This window comes from Oryzias latipes, chromosome 6, assembly GCF_002234675.1.
Source record: "Oryzias latipes chromosome 6, ASM223467v1".
NCBI lineage: Eukaryota > Metazoa > Chordata > Actinopteri > Beloniformes > Adrianichthyidae > Oryzias > Oryzias latipes.
The window spans coordinates 30477841-30496594 of NC_019864.2; the positions used below are offsets into that span (position 1 = coordinate 30477841).

Consider the following 18754-nt stretch of genomic DNA (forward strand, 5'->3'; position numbering starts at 1 on the left):
AAATGACACGCTTGGTTTTCAAAGTAAGAGCGAACATTTAGATAACGTGTTAACATTTTAAGAAAAACACATGTAAGATACGTGATAACGAAGATTAAATTGGCATGTAATTTATGGTTTGGTGTTTTGGGAGAAACTTGCATAAAAAAACGTTGCCCACTCCAAGTCTCTTCCGTTCACGGGTTTTATTTTGAAACTAAAAACCGGAACAGCTCCCGTTTCTTCCCCTGTGGGTCGATCTGCACAGCGAAAGAAGCGAGGAGTTCTCTGCTAACCTCTGGATCCAAACTCGGCGGATTTTTTTGGAGATCATGCAGAAGCCGTGAAATGAGCGTGTGAGATGATATCACCTTCGGACGTGAGGATTACCGTCGATGCCCCGTTGATGAAGGCGCGCGGGACGGGCCTCCGGAGGAGCTGCTGCTGCTGCGTTCATAAACACTTCTTTAGGACTCACAACAAACCCTGAGCTTTGGTGCTCCTCAGAGCCCCAAGGCACCTGTGCACGTGCGGAGTAAGGATGGCTGGAGGAGGAGGTAAAGCGAACATGAAGCCCCTCGGCGGGGTTCACAGGCTCCGAGAGGAGCACGAGAAGGTAAGAGGAGCGCGTGAGCAGATCTGCAGCTGCGGGCCACGAGGCTTGTTTCCTTCTGAAAACATCCTCCTCTGCAGACATGAGCCGCAAATACGGAGAAAGAAGATTCGTTTCTTTTCTTTGCCCTGCTTCAGGTGAATTAGATCAACCCACAAGCCCCTCCCCCAAACCTTTACCTGAGCTTTTACTCCTGCAGGTTGTTTGGTTTCAGACTCCATGTTTACAGGCTGCCTTTGCTGCTAACTTCTGTTTTTTCTCTCTCTCTCTCTTTCTCTCTGTTTGGCTAATAAGGAACACAAAACTCAGTTTGATAGCATGAAAACATGTATGTTGTGTTGAACGTGTCATGTTGTTCATGAAAGCATTTTTTTCCTGCATCAGGTGGTGAAAGACTGTGACTCACGGATTCAGCATTGGTAAGCTGCACAGTCCTGAAAGTTTCTCCTCTTCTACGGTTTCCTCTCTGCTTTGAGTGTGAATGTGTACGACTTGGATATGAATGCAACAAAGACGCTCAAAGTTTGCAGGAGAATAACCCCCCTCCCTTTTTTTTAAGCTGCAGTCATGGATTTAGATGATCGCATTTTCAATTTTAGAACTTGACGGTTAAAGCTTCCCATATTATTTTCCTCATATGGCAAAGACAAAAGTTTTTCTAGGATTTAGCAGTCTATCGCCACAGCATGATACTTCCGCCACCCTGCTTTACCATGGAGACACGCCCCCACAGAAGACTAGTTTAGCTCCTAAACCGTCCCTCGCCCACAGTCGGCCCTGATGCAACATTTCCTTTTGTGGTCCGTTAGCAACTTCCATATTTTTGCAGAATTCTCCCCTTTTTCTTTGCTTTCTCTTTCATTTTCTAGGATGTATGAGAACAAAATAATTCAGAAAGATGCAAAAAACAAACCAGATCAGCCAATTTAAACTCCACTATCTGATGAGGTTGACATCGTTTACTCGCACCAGGCGAATAATCTTAAGAAATTAGGTAATAATTGGCGTTTATTTGTTTAGGGAAACGTTTATTTTTTCTGCTCTGTTTTTTTTACTATATAAACTATAAACTTTCAGGTTATTTTGTGAGTTATACTCTTGTAAAAATGTAGTTTAAATGCATTTAAATGTCCTTTTTTCCTTAAAGATTTTCAGCAGTCATTTATTTTGGTTTTGTTTACAGTCTTCATGAAGGCGTAAAAGTTTTTTTTAATCTCTAATGCAAGTTAATAAAAGTTAAGATGTTTTGGTTTAAAGTAGTTTTCCTTATAGATGATTGTCATTGCCCCCTTGTGGCCATCTGAGCAATAACATCCTTTAACTTTACTCATCATTTTATACCCAAATCGCATCAATTGGGTTAAATTCTGAATATTTCTGTGACCCGACCTGCAGGATGAAGGTGTCGGGTGATTACGACGCGCTCAGCGATCGACTCAAAACCCTCCCAGACCGGCTCTCCTATGACATCATGGTGAGCGCTCGCCGTTTCACTTGACAAGTTTACAGAGTGACCCAAAAACCAAAACTTTACTGGAAGTTCTGTGTCTCCCGTTTGCTCCATGTTCGCGCCCACTTCCTGTCAGCTGCTCTGACTAACCCGGTTCTGTTCTGTGGCCCGTCCGGGCCTCCTTGTGCTGTGAGCAGGTGCCCTTCGGCCCGCTGGCCTTCACGCCCGGCAAGCTGGTGCGCACCAACGAGGTCACCGTGTTGCTGGGCGACAACTGGTTCGCCAAGTGTTCGGCCAAACAAGCCCAAGCGGTGGTGGATCACAGGATGAAGCGTGAGTTTCTGAACGGCGGCGTGTGGCTGCAGAGCGGCGGCCTGTGGCTGCAGAGCGGCGGCCTGTGGCTGCAGAGCGGCGGCGTCTCCAGCGGGGGGCGGCAGTGCGTCACATTCCGACAGCCTGAGCTTTACTTTACAGACGTTTCTGGGCTCAGGATGAAGTACGTCTTTGTGTAAAAGCGTTTGGACTCGTTCTTTACGTCAGTGACGGCTGCAGGCTTAGCCCCCCCCCCCCCCCCCCCCCACCACCACACTTTTGTGGCCAGGTTATAGACCGCTATGGTCGTTTGGCGTGTTGTCCGGACGCTACAGCCTTTACCTCCACATAAAAAAACCCTCTCTGATTTGAACATTATTAGACTGTTTAGTGAAGCAGAAATGCCCCCCCCCCGCCCCCCCCTCTCCTGACCCCCGCCATCCCTGCTATTACACAGCTAAGTGCTGTAATGCAAACACAGCGAGCTGAAATGTGTCAGACAGCGGCTGAGCTGTCTGGCCTTCTGCGTTTGACCTTTCCTCACTTCCAGTTGATGCACTGACTGGAGGGGCTCGCCATCGCCATGGAAACAAGGGCCCTCTGCTGCTATTAGTGAAAGGGCTTAATTGTTGTGAAGATTTAATGATCCGGAGTAGCATTCAGGGCAGAAGATATTATGAACTGTTTGTGTCATCATTTTTCTCCCCCCCCCTCGCGCTTTTCCTCGCCTTGTTTGGGGGTTTTAACTCTTCAGCAGCTGCTCGTCACAGCGATGCACGTTTCACGGCGCCCTGCCGCCGCCGCCGCCAGCCTCTGCGCGTTCTCGTTGTTGTCGGAGCGCCGTCGCCGCCTTCTCTCATGAAAATGCTTCTGTGTTCCAGACGTGAAGAAAGAACTGGACGACCTCGCCAAGACCAGGAAGAACTTTGAAGCGCGGGTTGGGCTCGCCAAGGATCTGGAGACCATGTCGGCCGTACGTGGCGTTTCTGCGAGTCCTCACACACGAACACACACACACTAATCTATTGACTCTCGGCTGTAGAATAAAGGAGAGTTTGTGGACATCAGAGAGGAGGTCACGAGCTCCACCGCCAGCAAAGGTATCTTCACAGAACGTTCTTCCTCCTCCTCCTCTTCCTCGCTGTGATTAAAGACGGTTCTCCTTCAGCAGAGTGACGTTTGCTTCTTCTCACAGGGAAGCAGAGAATAGCTCACAAACCAAACTCCAAACCAAAGCTGGACGTCGTGGTTGATCTAAACGAGGAGGAAGAGGAGAAGGAAGGAGGGACAGGAACCATGACCGAGGAGGAGCTGTGGCGCCGGTTGGATGAACTTGAAAGACTGGAGGAGCTGCAGGACGAGCAGGACAGGTAGACTCCGCCTCCTCCTCTGTGCTAAAGAGCTGAACTTCAGAGGATCCCAACTGATATGTTTCTCCTCAGATTGTCCGATACCGCCGACACGAACGGCGACGACTCATCCTCGTCTTCCTCAGAGGAGGAGAAGGAGGCCGCCTGCGCGCCTCCCGTCAACGGCCTGAAGCCCGGCTGGAGCCCCGCCCCCCACAGCGACCCTCCACTCCCCAACCGGAAAGCAGAAGATGACGAGCAGGAGGAGGAAGGCAGCTGTCTCCCCACCATCTTCTTCTCTCACACAGTTGAACCGAAGAAGGTGCGTTTACAGATGGGGGGCGGGGGCTCTTTGCTCCGCGGCGTCCGCGTTGAACAGCTTCACCTGTGTTTCAGGTGAGAATCAACACGGGAAAGAACACCACGCTGAAGTTCAGCGAGAGGAAGGAGCAGAAGGAGCATTCAAAGAGGAAGAAGAAGAACGGCCACAGCAACGGGCACGCTCACCACGAGCTCCACAAAATCACGTCTCCAGCGGACGTTTACAGGTGTGGGAGGGGCTAGCAGCTGCAGCTCACCACCATGCGGTTGTTCGGCGTGCTGATGGCGTTTGTGTTTGCTCAGGCTCTTTGTGGACGTGAGGAACGGCGAGCCCGTCCCCAGAAAGTCCATCCTGAAGTCTCGCAGTCGAGAGAACAGCGTGTGCAGTGACACCAGCGAGAGCAGCGCCGCCGACTTTGAGGAGCGGCGCGTGACGGGGCGGAGCTTCAGCCACGACGAGGCCACGCACAGCGACACGAGCGACGGCGTCACGGAGGAGGACAGCCCCACCGCCGGGCCTCTGCTGAGCCGCTTCGAGGTGAACGCAGACGCCGTGGCGGCGCGCGTCCGGCGCGAAGGTTTCCCGGCTGACGGCTTTTCTTCTCCTCCCAGGCCTTTTCCGGGACGGTGATAGAGAAGGACCCCATGCCCACAGGAGTCCCCCACCTGACCATCCTGCCCCCCGCGCTGCCCACCATCCCAGAGAGGAAGCAGGAGGAGGTGGCGTCGGACGTCACGCCGCCGCCGGTGCCGCCGGAGGCGTCTAAAAGATTGTCAAAGTTTAAAGCTGCCAGGTTGCAGCAGAAATGACATTTGAAGATGAGATTATTCTTTCACCAGTAAACAACTTTTATATTTCCTTACTGTAACCACGCCGCTTTCCCAGCATTCCCCGGGAAGCGTGCAGTAGCCACATAGATGCGTCTCTTGTTGCTGCGTTTGTGACGCGTTGAGCCGCCAGGTGAGTCTGGCTGCAGGCTCTGGGCGCCGTGGCCTTCCTCTCTTTGTCAGAACCAGGGGCGGCCATGTTGCTTTTTTTACCTGTGGACCTGCCTGGTGAATGTATGTTTTCCTCTCTGCAGTAAGAAAATAAGGAAATATTGATGAAATGTAGCCGGAAAATAAAGGATTCAAAGCTCTGGTGTTGCTTTCTTTGTGTTTTGTGAGAGAAAAAATGAATGGGTAGATGTGGATCTCTCCTGCTCTCCTATTCGCCCACAGGGCTTTGTTGTGTTTCTGCGCATCAGAATCAGGTTATGTCCCGCTTTTCTGCCGTCGTTGCACGCCAGCATAAAAAACATGGAGTTATTTACGTGAATTAAACCGCCTTTTCCAACAAAGTGACAGATTGTTGTGCACATTTATGTTTGAACAGCATTTCCTGTCTGAGTCCTTGATAAAAAACATGTTTCTTTAAAGGATTTTATTCATTTGTTGCCAAAAACTGTTGAATTTGAGAAACGAATGTGTGGTTTGCATTTGTTGGGTTTACAGAGTGGATTAAATGGGAGAAATTGCTGAATTTCTTCTGGAGAAAAAACATCTCACCAACGTTTATCAGGAGGAACTTTTCCTTTTGTGTCCATGAAGCAGCTTCTTGTTTCACTCAGATGTTTGCTTTAGTTGAATTTAAATACAATTAAGCATAAAGTTGCTCTACATTTATTTGGCGAGGATTCATAAAACACGAGTCTGAATCCAGGTTGTAGAATTGGTTTAAAAAAAACCTAATCAATTCATGTAAAAATGAATACGTTGATAGAATCTATGAAAAGGTTTTTTTCTTGAGGAAAAAAAGTTTTTGTTCACATTTACTGTTTTATGGATGGAAGTTTTCATTTTCTCATGGATGTAAAAACAGGTCTTTATCACCAAAAAAAAGGACATTTGTCGTCTGAAAGTGGAATCAAACGGACCTGAAAGGTGAATTTAGGAATAAAATCCCTTCAGTTTTTTTGTCTTTGGTGATTTTACATCGTTTCCCTCACAGATTGAACAAACCTGGTTTTGTAGTGGACCATATTATTTTTCTGTTCAATTACAGTCTGTTAGAAAACTAGACTGTAGATTATTAACTGGACTTCTCGTATAAAAGAGCCACTGTGATGAAAACCGTGTCTTTGGTGTTTCTGACATGTTCTTGTAGCAGTTTTGTAATGATGGACAGAAATGAAAGAATTTAAGATTAACATTCTGACTATGTCTTTATCCAAATCTGCATAAAAAAAATGTCATTTGGATAAAGATTGTATTTGTGACGTAAAATGCGCTGGGCGGAGCCACAAGCTACATGCCCCGCCCCTCTCTGATCATCCACCTGCAGACCAATAGACCCATAACGTCTAGTCTGAGCTGGAATCTGGATCTAAAGGGTCCGGCTGGACACTATGTCCCAGAAAACGACACAGGTTTTGGGATTTTGGCCACAAACTGCATAATCATAATTTAAAGACCACTGGGAAAACTTTTACAATAGATCAGATGAGGATTGGATTGTTTGCATTATTTTAGGAAAGCTCCATTTTTTATCAAATTTCTTCTTGCTTTAAATGTTCAGATTTCCGTATGTAATTGTGGATTTTCACAGGTAAAATGTTATTTTAATGTTTTAGTTCTTGTTTTTGACATTTACGAAGGCCATCGAGACAACCGTAGTTGTTAATTTGGGCTATACAAATACAATTGAAATTGAATAGAAATGATTAAAGAATCCTTTTAATAAATATATATTTTCATGAATTAATCCTCCTTCCTCTTGCTGACTCTGATGGTGGGTGTGATGAGCCTGCAGGTGATGGGGGGGGGGGGGGGGGGGGGGGGGGGGGCTGTCTCTTCACCTGAACCCTCAGAACTCACCTGACTGTACATTTTAAAAAAATAAATTCAAATTAAAATTAATCCGTCCGTTTTCTTCGTCTTTAATTAAAGCGGTGGCTTACGAGTTGAAGGGCTATCACTCCCTATTGAGGTAAATGGTGGGGGTGCAGGTCTCTGATGAGAAGCTTTTACACGTGGTCCTGAGGTGACTCCCCCCTCCAGCCCTTTCATCAGGATTATTTCTCCAATATGAAAATCCAGGACAGATTAGGCAACGCTTACCTCGCCGGCGTTTTGTTGGTGAGACACAGATCGATGGACTTATGTGGGTTAAGCTGCGGAGGAGCAGAAGGTGCTGGAACACAGCAGAACCCGTTTCAAAGAAAACCATCACGCAGACCGGAATGAGCACAAAGATCTACGCTTCAGGGATTAGGGGGGTTTTAAAAGTAGAGAGATGAAGGAGTCAAGCAGGTATTGCTGTCCGGACAGGTGTTCCTGGAGGGGGGGGGGGGGGGTCCACTTGAGAAAAAAATGACAGGTTAAGGAAAAGAATCTCCTGCGCTGCAACTGAAACCTGATGGAGCAAAGAGTCGCAGGAGGAGCTGCACTTGATCTGCTAATTAAGGTAGAAGAAGAGGGGAGGAGTGAAAATCTGTTGCTTTTTTTATGCTGTCAGGACAAGAAGCTTCAGAGGGAGAAGCTTCAGGCGGAAAAGCCTCTGGAGGGAAAAGCTTTGGGAGGAACAGCTTCTCGAGGAAAAGCTTCAAGAGGAAAAGCTTCAGGGGGAAAAGCTTCAGGAGGAAATGCTTCATGGGGGAATAGCCTCTGGAGGGAAAAGCTTTGGGATGAACAGCTTCTCGAGGAAAAGCTTCTAGAAGAAAAGCTTCAAGAGGAAAAACTTCAAGAGAAAAAACTTCAGGGGCAAAAGCCTCTGGAGGAAAAGCTTCAGGAGGAAAAGCCTCCAGAGGAAAAGCTTCAGGAGGAAAAGCCTCCAGAGGAAAAGCTTCAGGGGGAAAAGCCTCTGGAGGAAAAGCTTTGGGAGAAACAGCTTCAAGAGGAAAAGCTTCAAGAGGAAAAGCTTCAAGAGGAAAAACTTCAGGGGGAAAAGCCTCCGGAGGAAAAGCTTTGGGAGGAACAGCTTCTCGAGGAAAAGCTTCAAGAGGAAAAGCTTCAAGAGGAAAAACTTCAGGGGGAAAAGCTTCAGGAGGAAATGCTTCATGGGGGAATAGCCTCTGGAGGGAAAAGCTTTGGGATGAACAGCTTCTCGAGGAAAAGCTTCTAGAAGAAAAGCTTCAAGAGGAAAAACTTCAAGAGAAAAAACTTCAGGGGCAAAAGCCTCTGGAGGAAAAGCTTCAGGAGGAAAAGCCTCCAGAGGAAAAGCTTCAGGGGGAAAAGCCTCTGGAGGAAAAGCTTTGGGAGAAACAGCTTCAAGAGGAAAAGCTTCAAGAGGAAAAGCTTCAAGAGGAAAAACTTCAGGGGGAAAAGCTTCAGGAGGAAATTCTTCAGGAGGAAATGCTTCAGGAGGAAAAGCTTCAGGAGGAAAAGCTTTTGGAGGAACAGCTTCAGGGGGAACAGCTTCAGAAGGAAAAGCTTCAGGAGGAAAAGCTTTGGGAGGAACAGCTTCAAGAGGAAAAGCTTCAAGAGGAAAAGCTTCAAGAGGAAAAACTTCAGGGGGAAAAGCTTCAGGAGGAAATTCTTCAGGAGGAAATGCTTCACGGGGGAATAGCCTCTGGAGGGAAAAGCTTCAGGGGGAACAGCTTCAGAAGGAAAAGCTTCAGGAGGAAAAGCTTTGGGAGGAACAGCTTCAAGAGGAAAAGCATCAGGGGGAAAAGCCCCTAGAGGGAAAAGCTTTGGGAGGAACAGCTTCTCGAGGAAAAGCTTAAAGAGGAAAAGCTTCAAGTGGAAAAACTTCAGGGGGAAAAGCTTCAGGAGGAAATTCTTCAGGAGGAAAAGCTTCTCGGGGGAATAGCCTCTGGAGGGAAAAGCTTTGGGATGATCAGCTTCTCGAGGAAAAGCTTCAAGAGGAAAAACTTCAAGAGAAAAAACTTCAGGGGCAAAAGCCTCCAGAGGAAAAGCTTCAGGGGGAAAAGCTTCAGGGGGAAAAGCCTCTTGCGGGAAAAGCTTTAAGAGGAAAAGCTTCATGAGGAAAAGCCTCCGGAGGAAAAGCTTTGGGAGGAACAGCTTCTTGAGGAAAAGCTTCAAGAGGAAAAACTTCAAGAGGAAAAACTTCAGGGGCAAAAGCCTCTGAAGGAAAAGCTTCAGGAGGAAAAGCCTCCAGTGGAAAAGCTTCAGGGGGAAAACCTCTGGAGGAAAAGCTTGGGAGAAACAGCTTCAAGAGGAAAAGCTTCAAGAGGAAAAGGTTCAAGAGGAAAAGCTTCAGGGGCAAAAGCTTCAGGATAAAACGCTTCAGGGGCAAAAGCCTCTGGAGGGAAAAGCTTCAGGGGGAAAAGCCTCTCGAGGAAAAGCCTCCAGAGAAAAAGCATCAGGAGGAAAAGCTTCAAGATGAAAAGGTTCAAGAGGAAAAGCTTCAGGGGGAAAAGCTTCAGGATAAAACGCTTCAGGGGCAAAAGCCTCTGGAGGGAAAAGCTTCAGGGGCAAAAGCCTCTCGAGGAAAAGCCTCCAGAGAAAAAGCATCAGGAGGAAAAGCTTCAGAGGGAAAAGCTTCAGGGGCAAAAGCCTCCAGAGGAAAAGCTTCAAGAGGAAAAGGTTCAAGAGGAAAAGCTTCAGGGGGAAAAGCTTCAGGATAAAACGCTTCAGGGGCAAAAGCCTCTGGAGGGAAAAGCTTCAGCGGGAAAAGCCTCTCGAGGAAAAGCCTCCAGAGAAAAAGCATCAGGAGGAAAAGCTTCAGAGGGAGAAGCTTCAGGGGGAAAAGCCTCTCGAGGAAAAGCTTTAGGAGAAACAGCTTCAGGAGGAAAAGCTTCAGGATAAAACGCTTCAGGGGCAAAAGCCTCTGGAGGGAAAAGCTTCAGCGGGAAAAGCCTCTCGAGGAAAAGCCTCCAGAGAAAAAGCATCAGGAGGAAAAGCTTCAGAGGGAGAAGCTTCAGGGGGAAAAGCCTCTCGAGGAAAAGCTTTAGGAGAAACAGCTTCAGGAGGAAAAGCTTCAGGATAAAACGCTTCAGGGGCAAAAGCCTCTGGAGGGAAAAGCTTCAGCGGGAAAAGCCTCTCGAGGAAAAGCCTCCAGAGAAAAAGCATCAGGAGGAAAAGCTTCAGAGGGAGAAGCTTCAGGGGGAAAAGCCTCTCGAGGAAAAGCTTTAGGAGAAACAGCTTCAGGGGGAAAAGCTTCAGGATAAAACGCTTCAGGGGCAAAAGCCTCTGGAGGGAAAAGCTTCAGCGGGAAAAGCCTCTCGAGGAAAAGCCTCCAGAGAAAAAGCATCAGGAGGAAAAGCTTCAAGAGGAAAAGGTTCAAGAGGAAAAGCTTCAGGGGGAAAAGCTTCAGGATAAAACGCTTCAGGGGCAAAAGCCTCTGGAGGGAAAAGCTTCAGCGGGAAAAGCCTCTCGAGGAAAAGCCTCCAGAGAAAAAGCATCAGGAGGAAAAGCTTCAGAGGGAGAAGCTTCAGGGGGAAAAGCCTCTCGAGGAAAAGCTTTAGGAGAAACAGCTTCAGGAGGAAAAGCCTCCAGAGAAAAAGCATCAGGAGGAAAAGCTTCAAGAGGAAAAGGTTCAAGAGGAAAAGCTTCAGGGGGAAAAGCTTCAGGATAAAACGCTTCAGGGGCAAAAGCCTCTGGAGGGAAAAGCTTCAGCGGGAAAAGCCTCTCGAGGAAAAGCCTCCAGAGAAAAAGCATCAGGAGGAAAAGCTTCAGAGGGAGAAGCTTCAGGGGCAAAAGCCTCCAGAGGAAAAGCTTCAAGAGGAAAAGGTTCAAGAGGAAAAGCTTCAGGGGGAAAAGCTTCAGGATAAAACGCTTCAGGGGCAAAAGCCTCTGGAGGGAAAAGCTTCAGGGGGAAAAGCCTCTCGAGGAAAAGCCTCCAGAGAAAAAGCATCAGGAGGAAAAGCTTCAAGAGGAAAAGGTTCAAGAGGAAAAGCTTCAGGGGGAAAAGCTTCAGGATAAAACGCTTCAGGGGCAAAAGCCTCTGGAGGGAAAAGCTTCAGCGGGAAAAGCCTCTCGAGGAAAAGCCTCCAGAGAAAAAGCATCAGGAGGAAAAGCTTCAGAGGGAGAAGCTTCAGGGGGAAAAGCCTCTCGAGGAAAAGCTTTAGGAGAAACAGCTTCAGGAGGAAAAGCCTCCAGAGAAAAAGCATCAGGAGGAAAAGCTTCAGAGGGAGAAGCTTCAGGGGGAACAGCTTCAGGAGGAAAAGCTTCGAGAGCAGATTGTAGGATGTCAGCAGAGCTCGTAAAAACTGCAACACACAATCAGCCACATCCTCTCAAAACTTCACCTTAAAATAAATAAACAAACAAATAAACAACTGAATAAAAGGGAAACGTGTCACGCACAGTCTTAAACGAATTCTTAAACAAGAAAAGAGGAGTGGGGAAGTGTGTGTCCTGGAGACGCCAGTGCGCATTTTACGCACGGTGCCAGACCGTCTGTTAGACTTCCAGTGGCCACCAGATGAGGGAGACATACAGCTTCAGGACATGTCGAAGTATCCCGAGTCATTTTTCTTAATGAGATTGCATTACCTCTTACCTTCAGCTGGAAATACTAACGGCGCAAGGCGCTCTGCTCCCCGGACTTCCACCGGCAGCAACGATTCGGGGCATTTTTTTGGGGGGTGGGGGGTGGGAAGCGGAAAGGGGGCAATTCGAGGGAAAGCTGGCGCTCTCGTGAGCGCTGGGCGTTCATGATAAAGCGCGCGGCGCGCAGCGCGTCACTCAGTCATCCCGCTCCACATCACTCTCCCCCAAAACTCCATCTGTCACCGAGCGGCGTCGGCGCCTCGCGGAAGTAGTCCAGGTAAGAGACGCGTCCGTCCACGCCCGCGCACGGATTAAGTTATTGGTGAAAAGTTTCAAACGGTTCTGGAAGCCCCGGTTCTCCCGGTGATGCCTCTGTTATGTGTTGCTTTTTAAAATAATGCTCATGCTGGTGAAATAGCCCAAGTAATGGCGCGCGCGGCTGAGTTGTCGTGGATTTTCTGCGTCTTTGGAGCAGCGGCTGATGATGCCGTTCTGTGGTGAACCGGATTGTTTGGGATATATTTTTTAACGTTTTCTGCCAAGAAAACATCTTGATGATAATATGATGATACGATATGATAAAGACACAAATGAATAAGTGAAAAAAACAACTTGTCTGAGCCTAAAGGTGTCTCTTCAGGTGAACGTGATGTGTTTTTACAACAGCAGCCCAACATTAATCAAATGTCTGCCCGCGGCAGGTACTGTCACCTTTCTGTAGCTGTCACCTGTACAGACTAAAGTGGCACAGCTATACTTCGAAAGCCCCCCCTCGCCCTGCATCCCCATCCTGTTTCCAAATGCTCTCCTTTGAAGCGATGATGCCCCATCTGTCATATGTGCGCAAAGAGAGACCAGGCTCTGCTCTTCTCAATTACTGAATTCTCCTCGTGCCAGCTCCGGTGGGACAGGAGGAGGAGCAGGTGGGTGGCAGTCAGGACGATCAATCAACATGAAATATTCAGCTTTGAATACACACATCATTTACTGCCGCTGCCCCTGTTAGAAACACCTCCCTAAAAAAAGAAAAAGTCAGGGAGATGCTGCTAATCTGAGGCCCCTTTCATGGATAAAGAGGGGGGGGGATCACCTTTAGGAAATAATGAGAATCTTTCTTAGGGGGAGGGGGGGCTGTAATTGGGTATGAACTATAGCCTGTTTTCTCATTATGCTGCTGTAAACTCATAAAGCTCACACCACAAAGCTCCTCTTGGCAACTTTCTCCCCAGACAGTAGCACTTGTTTGAACATCAGGCACGTGATGTGAATATCTGTAATCCATGGTGAAATCAACAGGCCAGATGAACTTTTTGGCACCCTCATGCCACCACACTGAGCGGGATTTTCTCCCTGCAACAATGCTGAGGCTGTTTAGACTTTAGGCTTAAAACCGCTTGGAGCAGAAAAAAATGAAAGAAAAAAAGCAAAAGTTGTTTGTCTTTCTCTGAGCTGAACCCCCCCCCCCAGAAACTTCTGATCCAATCGGAACATTTTCGATCCCTCCAAAAAAAAAACTCTTCAGGAAACTTTGATAAAAAAAAAACCCATCCCTGTGATGTTGCCTCGTGAAATTTGCCCGAGCATCATGGCCTTAAGTATTTGAGCTATGAGGCAACCCAGTGAAAAGTGTAGCCCCCCTCATATGAGAACACAACAGTGAATAATTAATAACCTTGCTCCCAATTCCAGGAAAACAATAGCATATTGTAGAAAGACTGAACGAATTTAAACTGTTCACCAGAAAGTGGAATGTGCCGCCGTTGTTCTGAGGGTCGCCTGCGTGGTTCTTCTGATCCAGTGGCTCCGCTGTTCAGTGCTGTATGTGACGTTGTTTGCCTTTGAGATTAATCAGAGCCCATTAGATACCCCCGGTGGTACCTGCTGGCGGTGTGTGAGGTGGAAGTGCACATGCAGGAAGCCATTTTCCACGGGCCTCCTCTCCTGGCTGTCAGCTCCCATTAAGAGGGAAGGTGTCATATCTGTAACACAGCTGAGTGCAGATGGCAGAGTGGAGGGGATGGCTCACCGATTTAAACAATGATTAATGAACAGAGATGGAAAACAAATTACATTGGACTATTGGAGGCAGGGAATTGTTTTTATGAAAATGTTAATTGTGTCTGCCAGGCTGATACCATGCGTGGGGGAAGGGTGGAGTGAGGGCAAGGCGGCGAGGAAACCGAGGGGCTACTGATAGGACGTCTACTACTCCCCCGGCTCATGTTATCGGCGTGTCTCAGCACGGCGTGTTTAATACCCTACCTTGGCTTTAGGACCTCTAATGGGCCATAACTTTCAAGGTTTGGCTTTTTACGATGAACCCCTTGAAGGATTGTCGCCCACCACTGCACCAATTAGCGTTATCTCTAATAATAAGTGGTTGTAAGTGACGAGAGAAGGCGCCCTGTTTTAGTTGTAATTATTGCAGGCGGGTGCAGCTGCACTACTTAGGGAGATGATGATAATTATTTTTCTTTTTTTTTCATTGCGGGTTGATTATTTAAGAGCATCATACACTCATCATAGTAATCAGGAGAGAGTGATTAGTGAAAATCCACCAGGCTAACAGCTGCCACATTAAACACTTGCCTGCGCTGCACACATCCCATCCATCCGCAGGACGCAGCAAAACCACTTCACCTTCAGCTCCTGGACCACGTGCGCTTCTTGGGAGAGCTGCAGAGAACACAGCCCCCCCCCCCATGAAAAATGTATTGCTGCACATCAAGGTCAATCTTCATCGCTTCAGCTGAGCTGGAGGGGAGTGAACGTCTGATACGGGAGGTTCGGAGGCGTGGGAACCAGAGATGGGAGCAGTGGCTGTGCACTCTCGGCGCCCCGACCATGTCCGGCCTTCACGCCGCTCCGCCTGCCGCTGAGCAAGGCCCGCTCAGCTAAGGGGCTAATTCTCTTAGCCCAGATGTTGCCTGGGCTCAGTCCTGGGATCCCACTGGGTTGATGAGCTCAATCAGTGGAATGATGAAAAGATGATTTTGTCCCTGTAATTACAGTGTGTAAACTACTTAGCTAGGATTGCAAAGGAAGTCATTTTCTAATTACGCTGGTACCCCGTTGTCTAATGGTGGATGTTTTGTTGTGGAGAGAAGGAAGGAGGCTGTGTGTGAGAGAGAGGCCGAGAGAGGTAGAACTTCATGAAGGAGTCTGAAAAAACAGACCATCACAGGGGCAAGATGGCTGCCAAATGAGAGTTCATTGAATTATCAGCCCGGCTAATGCGCCTTGGATTATGCTCTTTGTTTTGCACTTCTTTTCCTGTGGATGCCATAGCTTAATGAGCTACTGTAAGTGGTATTACCAGAGTCCTGCTGTGATTTTGTGATGACTCGTTTAATGACTTTTGTTTTAGTGCCTTCGAGTGCTTCTGCAACTCTGAGCAGATCTGGTTTCTCTCTGCTCCTTCCCCATTTGCAAATGCTGAAAGTCCGACTTTGGTCACATTCCCAGAGGTCTCTCAATGATGATGATGATGCCGTTTTTGGACAAAATCTATAAACCTGTGTCGTTTTCTAGGACATAGTTTCTGCAGGAGTTCACCTGAGTTTTAGGCAGAGCAACCTCCCTTGCCCTCCCCATCACTGTTTACACTCTTTCCTCACACCCCCAAGCTAATGTTATTGGTGCAACAAAAATGGCAGCGGTTTCAGATCCATCCAGTCGTCCAGTTCTGATCCAGATTCCAGCTCAGACCAGGGAAACAAAGACGTTTATGGATCTGTTGGTCTGACAGCGGATGCATCAGGAAGGGGCGGAGCATGAAGACTTTGGCCCCGCCCATTGCAGCACATATGTCACTGCTACAGGTGTTTTTTCAAACGGCAAGTTTTTGGTGTTTGGATCTTGTTCTTGTGGCGTTTTTCTGACAAATATAAAGGAAATTAAGCTCAAAATTGCATTTTTGAGTTTTTCTTTATTCAAATTGTGATGAAAAAAGGCAGTTTGAAAAACACCTGTAGCAGTGACATAGATGCTACGCTGGGCGGGGCCAAAGTCTTCATGCTCCGCCCCTTTCTGATGCATCCACCAGCAGACAAACAGATCCATGAATGTCTTTGTTTTCCTGGTCTGAGCTGGAATCTGGATCAGAACTGGACGGTTGGATAGATCTGATGTTGCTGCCATTTTTGTTGCACCGCTAATGTTAGGTTGGGGGTGTGAGGGGCTGTAAGCTAGTGGGAGAGAGAGAGAGAGAGAGTGGGAGAGAACAAAGGGATGATGGGGGAACTCCTGCCACTCCTCAGAAATGTTATTCTAGATTCAGATTTTGGCTAAAAACTGCATCATCATAAAAAAAAGACCACCGGGAATGCTTTGAAAATAGATAAAAAGATGATCAGAGGGGGAATTTAAAACAAATTTTCTTTATACAAGTCTTCCATCATGAGAAAAATGGCAGAAGAACCCGTTTAAACACCCAAATCTTTGGAGGGGGTCCTAAGACGCAGACGTCAGATCACGGTTCTCCTGCAGAACATGACAGGCCGAGCGTGCTGCGGATCGGAGGAGTTCTGCTCCTTCAGACTCTGACGTTGGAGCTGGCCGCCGTCCCTGCAGGGCCCCAACCATCTGATGCAGCCCCACGCCATGTGGAAAGGCCTCCCCACCCTACGCAGCCCACTCTGCTGTTTCACCCGCCGCCCACCGAAGCTTTGTTTGTGTCCAGAGAGAACAGGTGGTCCGTGCAAACAGGAGCAACTGTTTACACATTAGTGATTTAAAATACCTTCTACACGCACGTGTGTGAAAGCGGGAGGGCAGTGTGTGAGTCCACGGCGTGGAAGAGCGCATTTCCTCCTGTGTGTGTGTGTGTGTGTGTGTGTGTGTGTGTGTGTGTGAGCAACAGAGGAATGCAAAGGTTGTGTGAACCACACAGACACAAGGACAGCCGGGCTTTCTTGGTATCTCTGTGAGCGGCTGAGGCTCTCACAGGTACACAACCCCACACACGCACACACACACACACACACACAGCTGGTGGCCTCTTAGCAAACCTGCTGTTCTCGCTCTGACTTGCAGATGTCGTCCCCTGTAGCTTTAAGCATGTTGCCACGGGAGCTTATTTTCCCTTTTGCCTTGAATTCAAGGCCACTAATCTGCATTACGGACCGAGACAAACAAAATTAATCGAAAGCCTCTTTTCACTGAACATATGAAATAGCTGACTCCTAAATAACGGCACATCACCGCCCAACAACAACGTGGAAGCCACATTTGGTTTTTTTCTTTTTACAGGGCACAAGCCAGATTTCTGACGGTTGTAAAAGGAGTGGCATAGATTTACTGCAGCCACAACAAATGTGTATGTATTCCTTTATGAGTTCTTTAGCTATTACTCACAAGGAGCTGTTTTGTCAGTGCTGTGTGTGCTCTTTCTGTGCTCCCGCAGTAATGAATGGTGCTGGTTAGACTATTCTGTCTCCGTCAGGCTTTTGGGGGGGGCCTACAGAAGAGCTCCTATAGGCTTTCATTAATCTGCCTGTCAGAAAGTATATGGGCACTATCTTTTGCGGGGGGTCAGGGTGGGGCAGTAGTGCTCCAGCCGCCCTCCTGCTGGATGATGGGGCCGGCTGTTTTTTTTTTTTGCGGGCGGATGCGTGGGGCTGCGGTGAGGTGCAGGTGGGCGCCGAGCGTGGCGTCGGCCTTCAACCGTCCGCACATAAGTCCGCTTTGTGATGATGAATGCGGCGTTTGTCCTCCGCAGCACAGTAAGCCACGGAATTCCAGGAATTTTGAAAGCCATCATAACTTTAAGTCCGGTCCCACAGGAAAAAACATTTCATAGGATTTTCAGTCTGCATGTTCAAAGTCAGCCAGTAGAAGAGACATAAATATTCAAGCCAGTGTGCGTCTCATTGTGGTTCTCCACAATCCTTGAATATTTGACCCAATCCCACGGTTCTGACCCGTGACTGGAGCTGCCAGCCCCTCACGGGTCGGACAGAACCTGGAAAGCGAAGGACTTACATGGATGTAGGGATCACATGGACATGAAAGGTGTGCACCTGTCAACAACCCCACCCGCCCTTCCCGTCACCCACCCTTTTACATGCTCTCTCGCCAGCTTACAGCCCTTCTCAACCCACACCTGACGTTAGCGGTGCAACAGAAATGGCAGCAACATTAGATCTGTCCATCCGTCCAGTTTAGATCCAGATTCCAGCTCAGACCAGGAAAACAAAGAGGTTCATGGATCTGTTGGTCTGACAGGTGGATGATCAGAAAGGGGCGGGGCAGGGAGGTTGTGGCCCCGCCCAGAGTGTTTTCTATGTCACAAATACGACCTTTTTCAAACAGCAGCTTTTCATCTGCTCCTGATGCACAATGATTTGAATAAAAAATACCCAGAAATGTTCTTTATAAACCCTTCCTCATCAGAAAAATGCCACAAGAACTTGTTAAAAACACCTTTTCATTGGAGTGGGTCTTTGATGAAGGATTTTTGATCAATCTGGGCTCAAAAGCTGTGAGAAAGTTCTCCAACGTCTCTTGATCTGACATTTGTCTTTGCTAGTAGATGCTAACCTCGTCTGCCTGTGGAAGATCTCACCGTCAGATCATTTCTGTCCCCCATCAAAGGCACTCATTGGGGTCACGTGCACGACATGCACTCCTGTTTTCCGTCACCTACTCATCTAGAACACATATTTTTGGTGTGAAGCTCAGAGAAAATACCCAAACTACCCTTTAGCTGTGAGGAGATGGTTCCAACGCCACACCTCATGCCTGGCATCAGTCCATTCTTCAACCCCCCCACCCCCTTTGCCTTCTGTCCATTCACCTCAGCTGCCTATGAGCTCCAAAACAGAATGATTACATTTCTCCTTCTACAGTTGATTAAATCCTTTACTAGACCTCTTTTCCTGGCAGCAGCAGCAGCAGCAGCAGCAGCAGCAGCAGCAGAAGCAGCAGAGACAAATGTAATGGTTGATCCAAAACCATCCTGAATGCGCGGCTCCCCCCTGGCTGCTTTAACCACATTTCTGTGTGTTACATTTTTGCCTCCTCCTTATTGCCTGAGCTAAGTCACACCTGCTCCTTGCCTGTCAGCGTGTGGCCACGCCTACAAAGTGGCGCCGTGGCACGGTTCTTCATAACAATCAGGCGCCGATGCAGTCGTCACCAAAAAGAGCCTAATGTGCTCCGACAGAGGAGACACTTTACGGCCCGACTCCTGTCCACGCAAACACACCTGAAGCCGGGGCTGCGTCTCTCCTCCATGCTAAAGGAGGACTCATTTCCTCCATCTGATCCGGTAAATGCTAATGTCATTGGCTTACT

At 48.0% G+C, this 18754-nt stretch overlaps 1 protein-coding gene across 1 annotated transcript; it reads left to right on the forward strand.

Annotated features, from left to right (window-relative positions):
- The first annotated feature begins 202 nt into the window (after positions 1–202).
- uri1 (URI1, prefoldin like chaperone) lies at positions 203–5163 on the forward strand. The gene is made up of 11 exons (XM_023956110.1): positions 203–595; positions 977–1011; positions 1988–2066; positions 2240–2375; positions 3236–3327; positions 3397–3454; positions 3550–3724; positions 3797–4025; positions 4100–4251; positions 4328–4562; positions 4637–5163. The coding sequence occupies exons 1-11, from the start codon at positions 521–523 to the stop codon at positions 4832–4834; spliced, it is 1464 nt and encodes a 487-aa protein (XP_023811878.1). The 5' UTR covers positions 203–520; the 3' UTR covers positions 4835–5163.
- The last annotated feature ends 13591 nt before the right edge of the window (positions 5164–18754 follow it).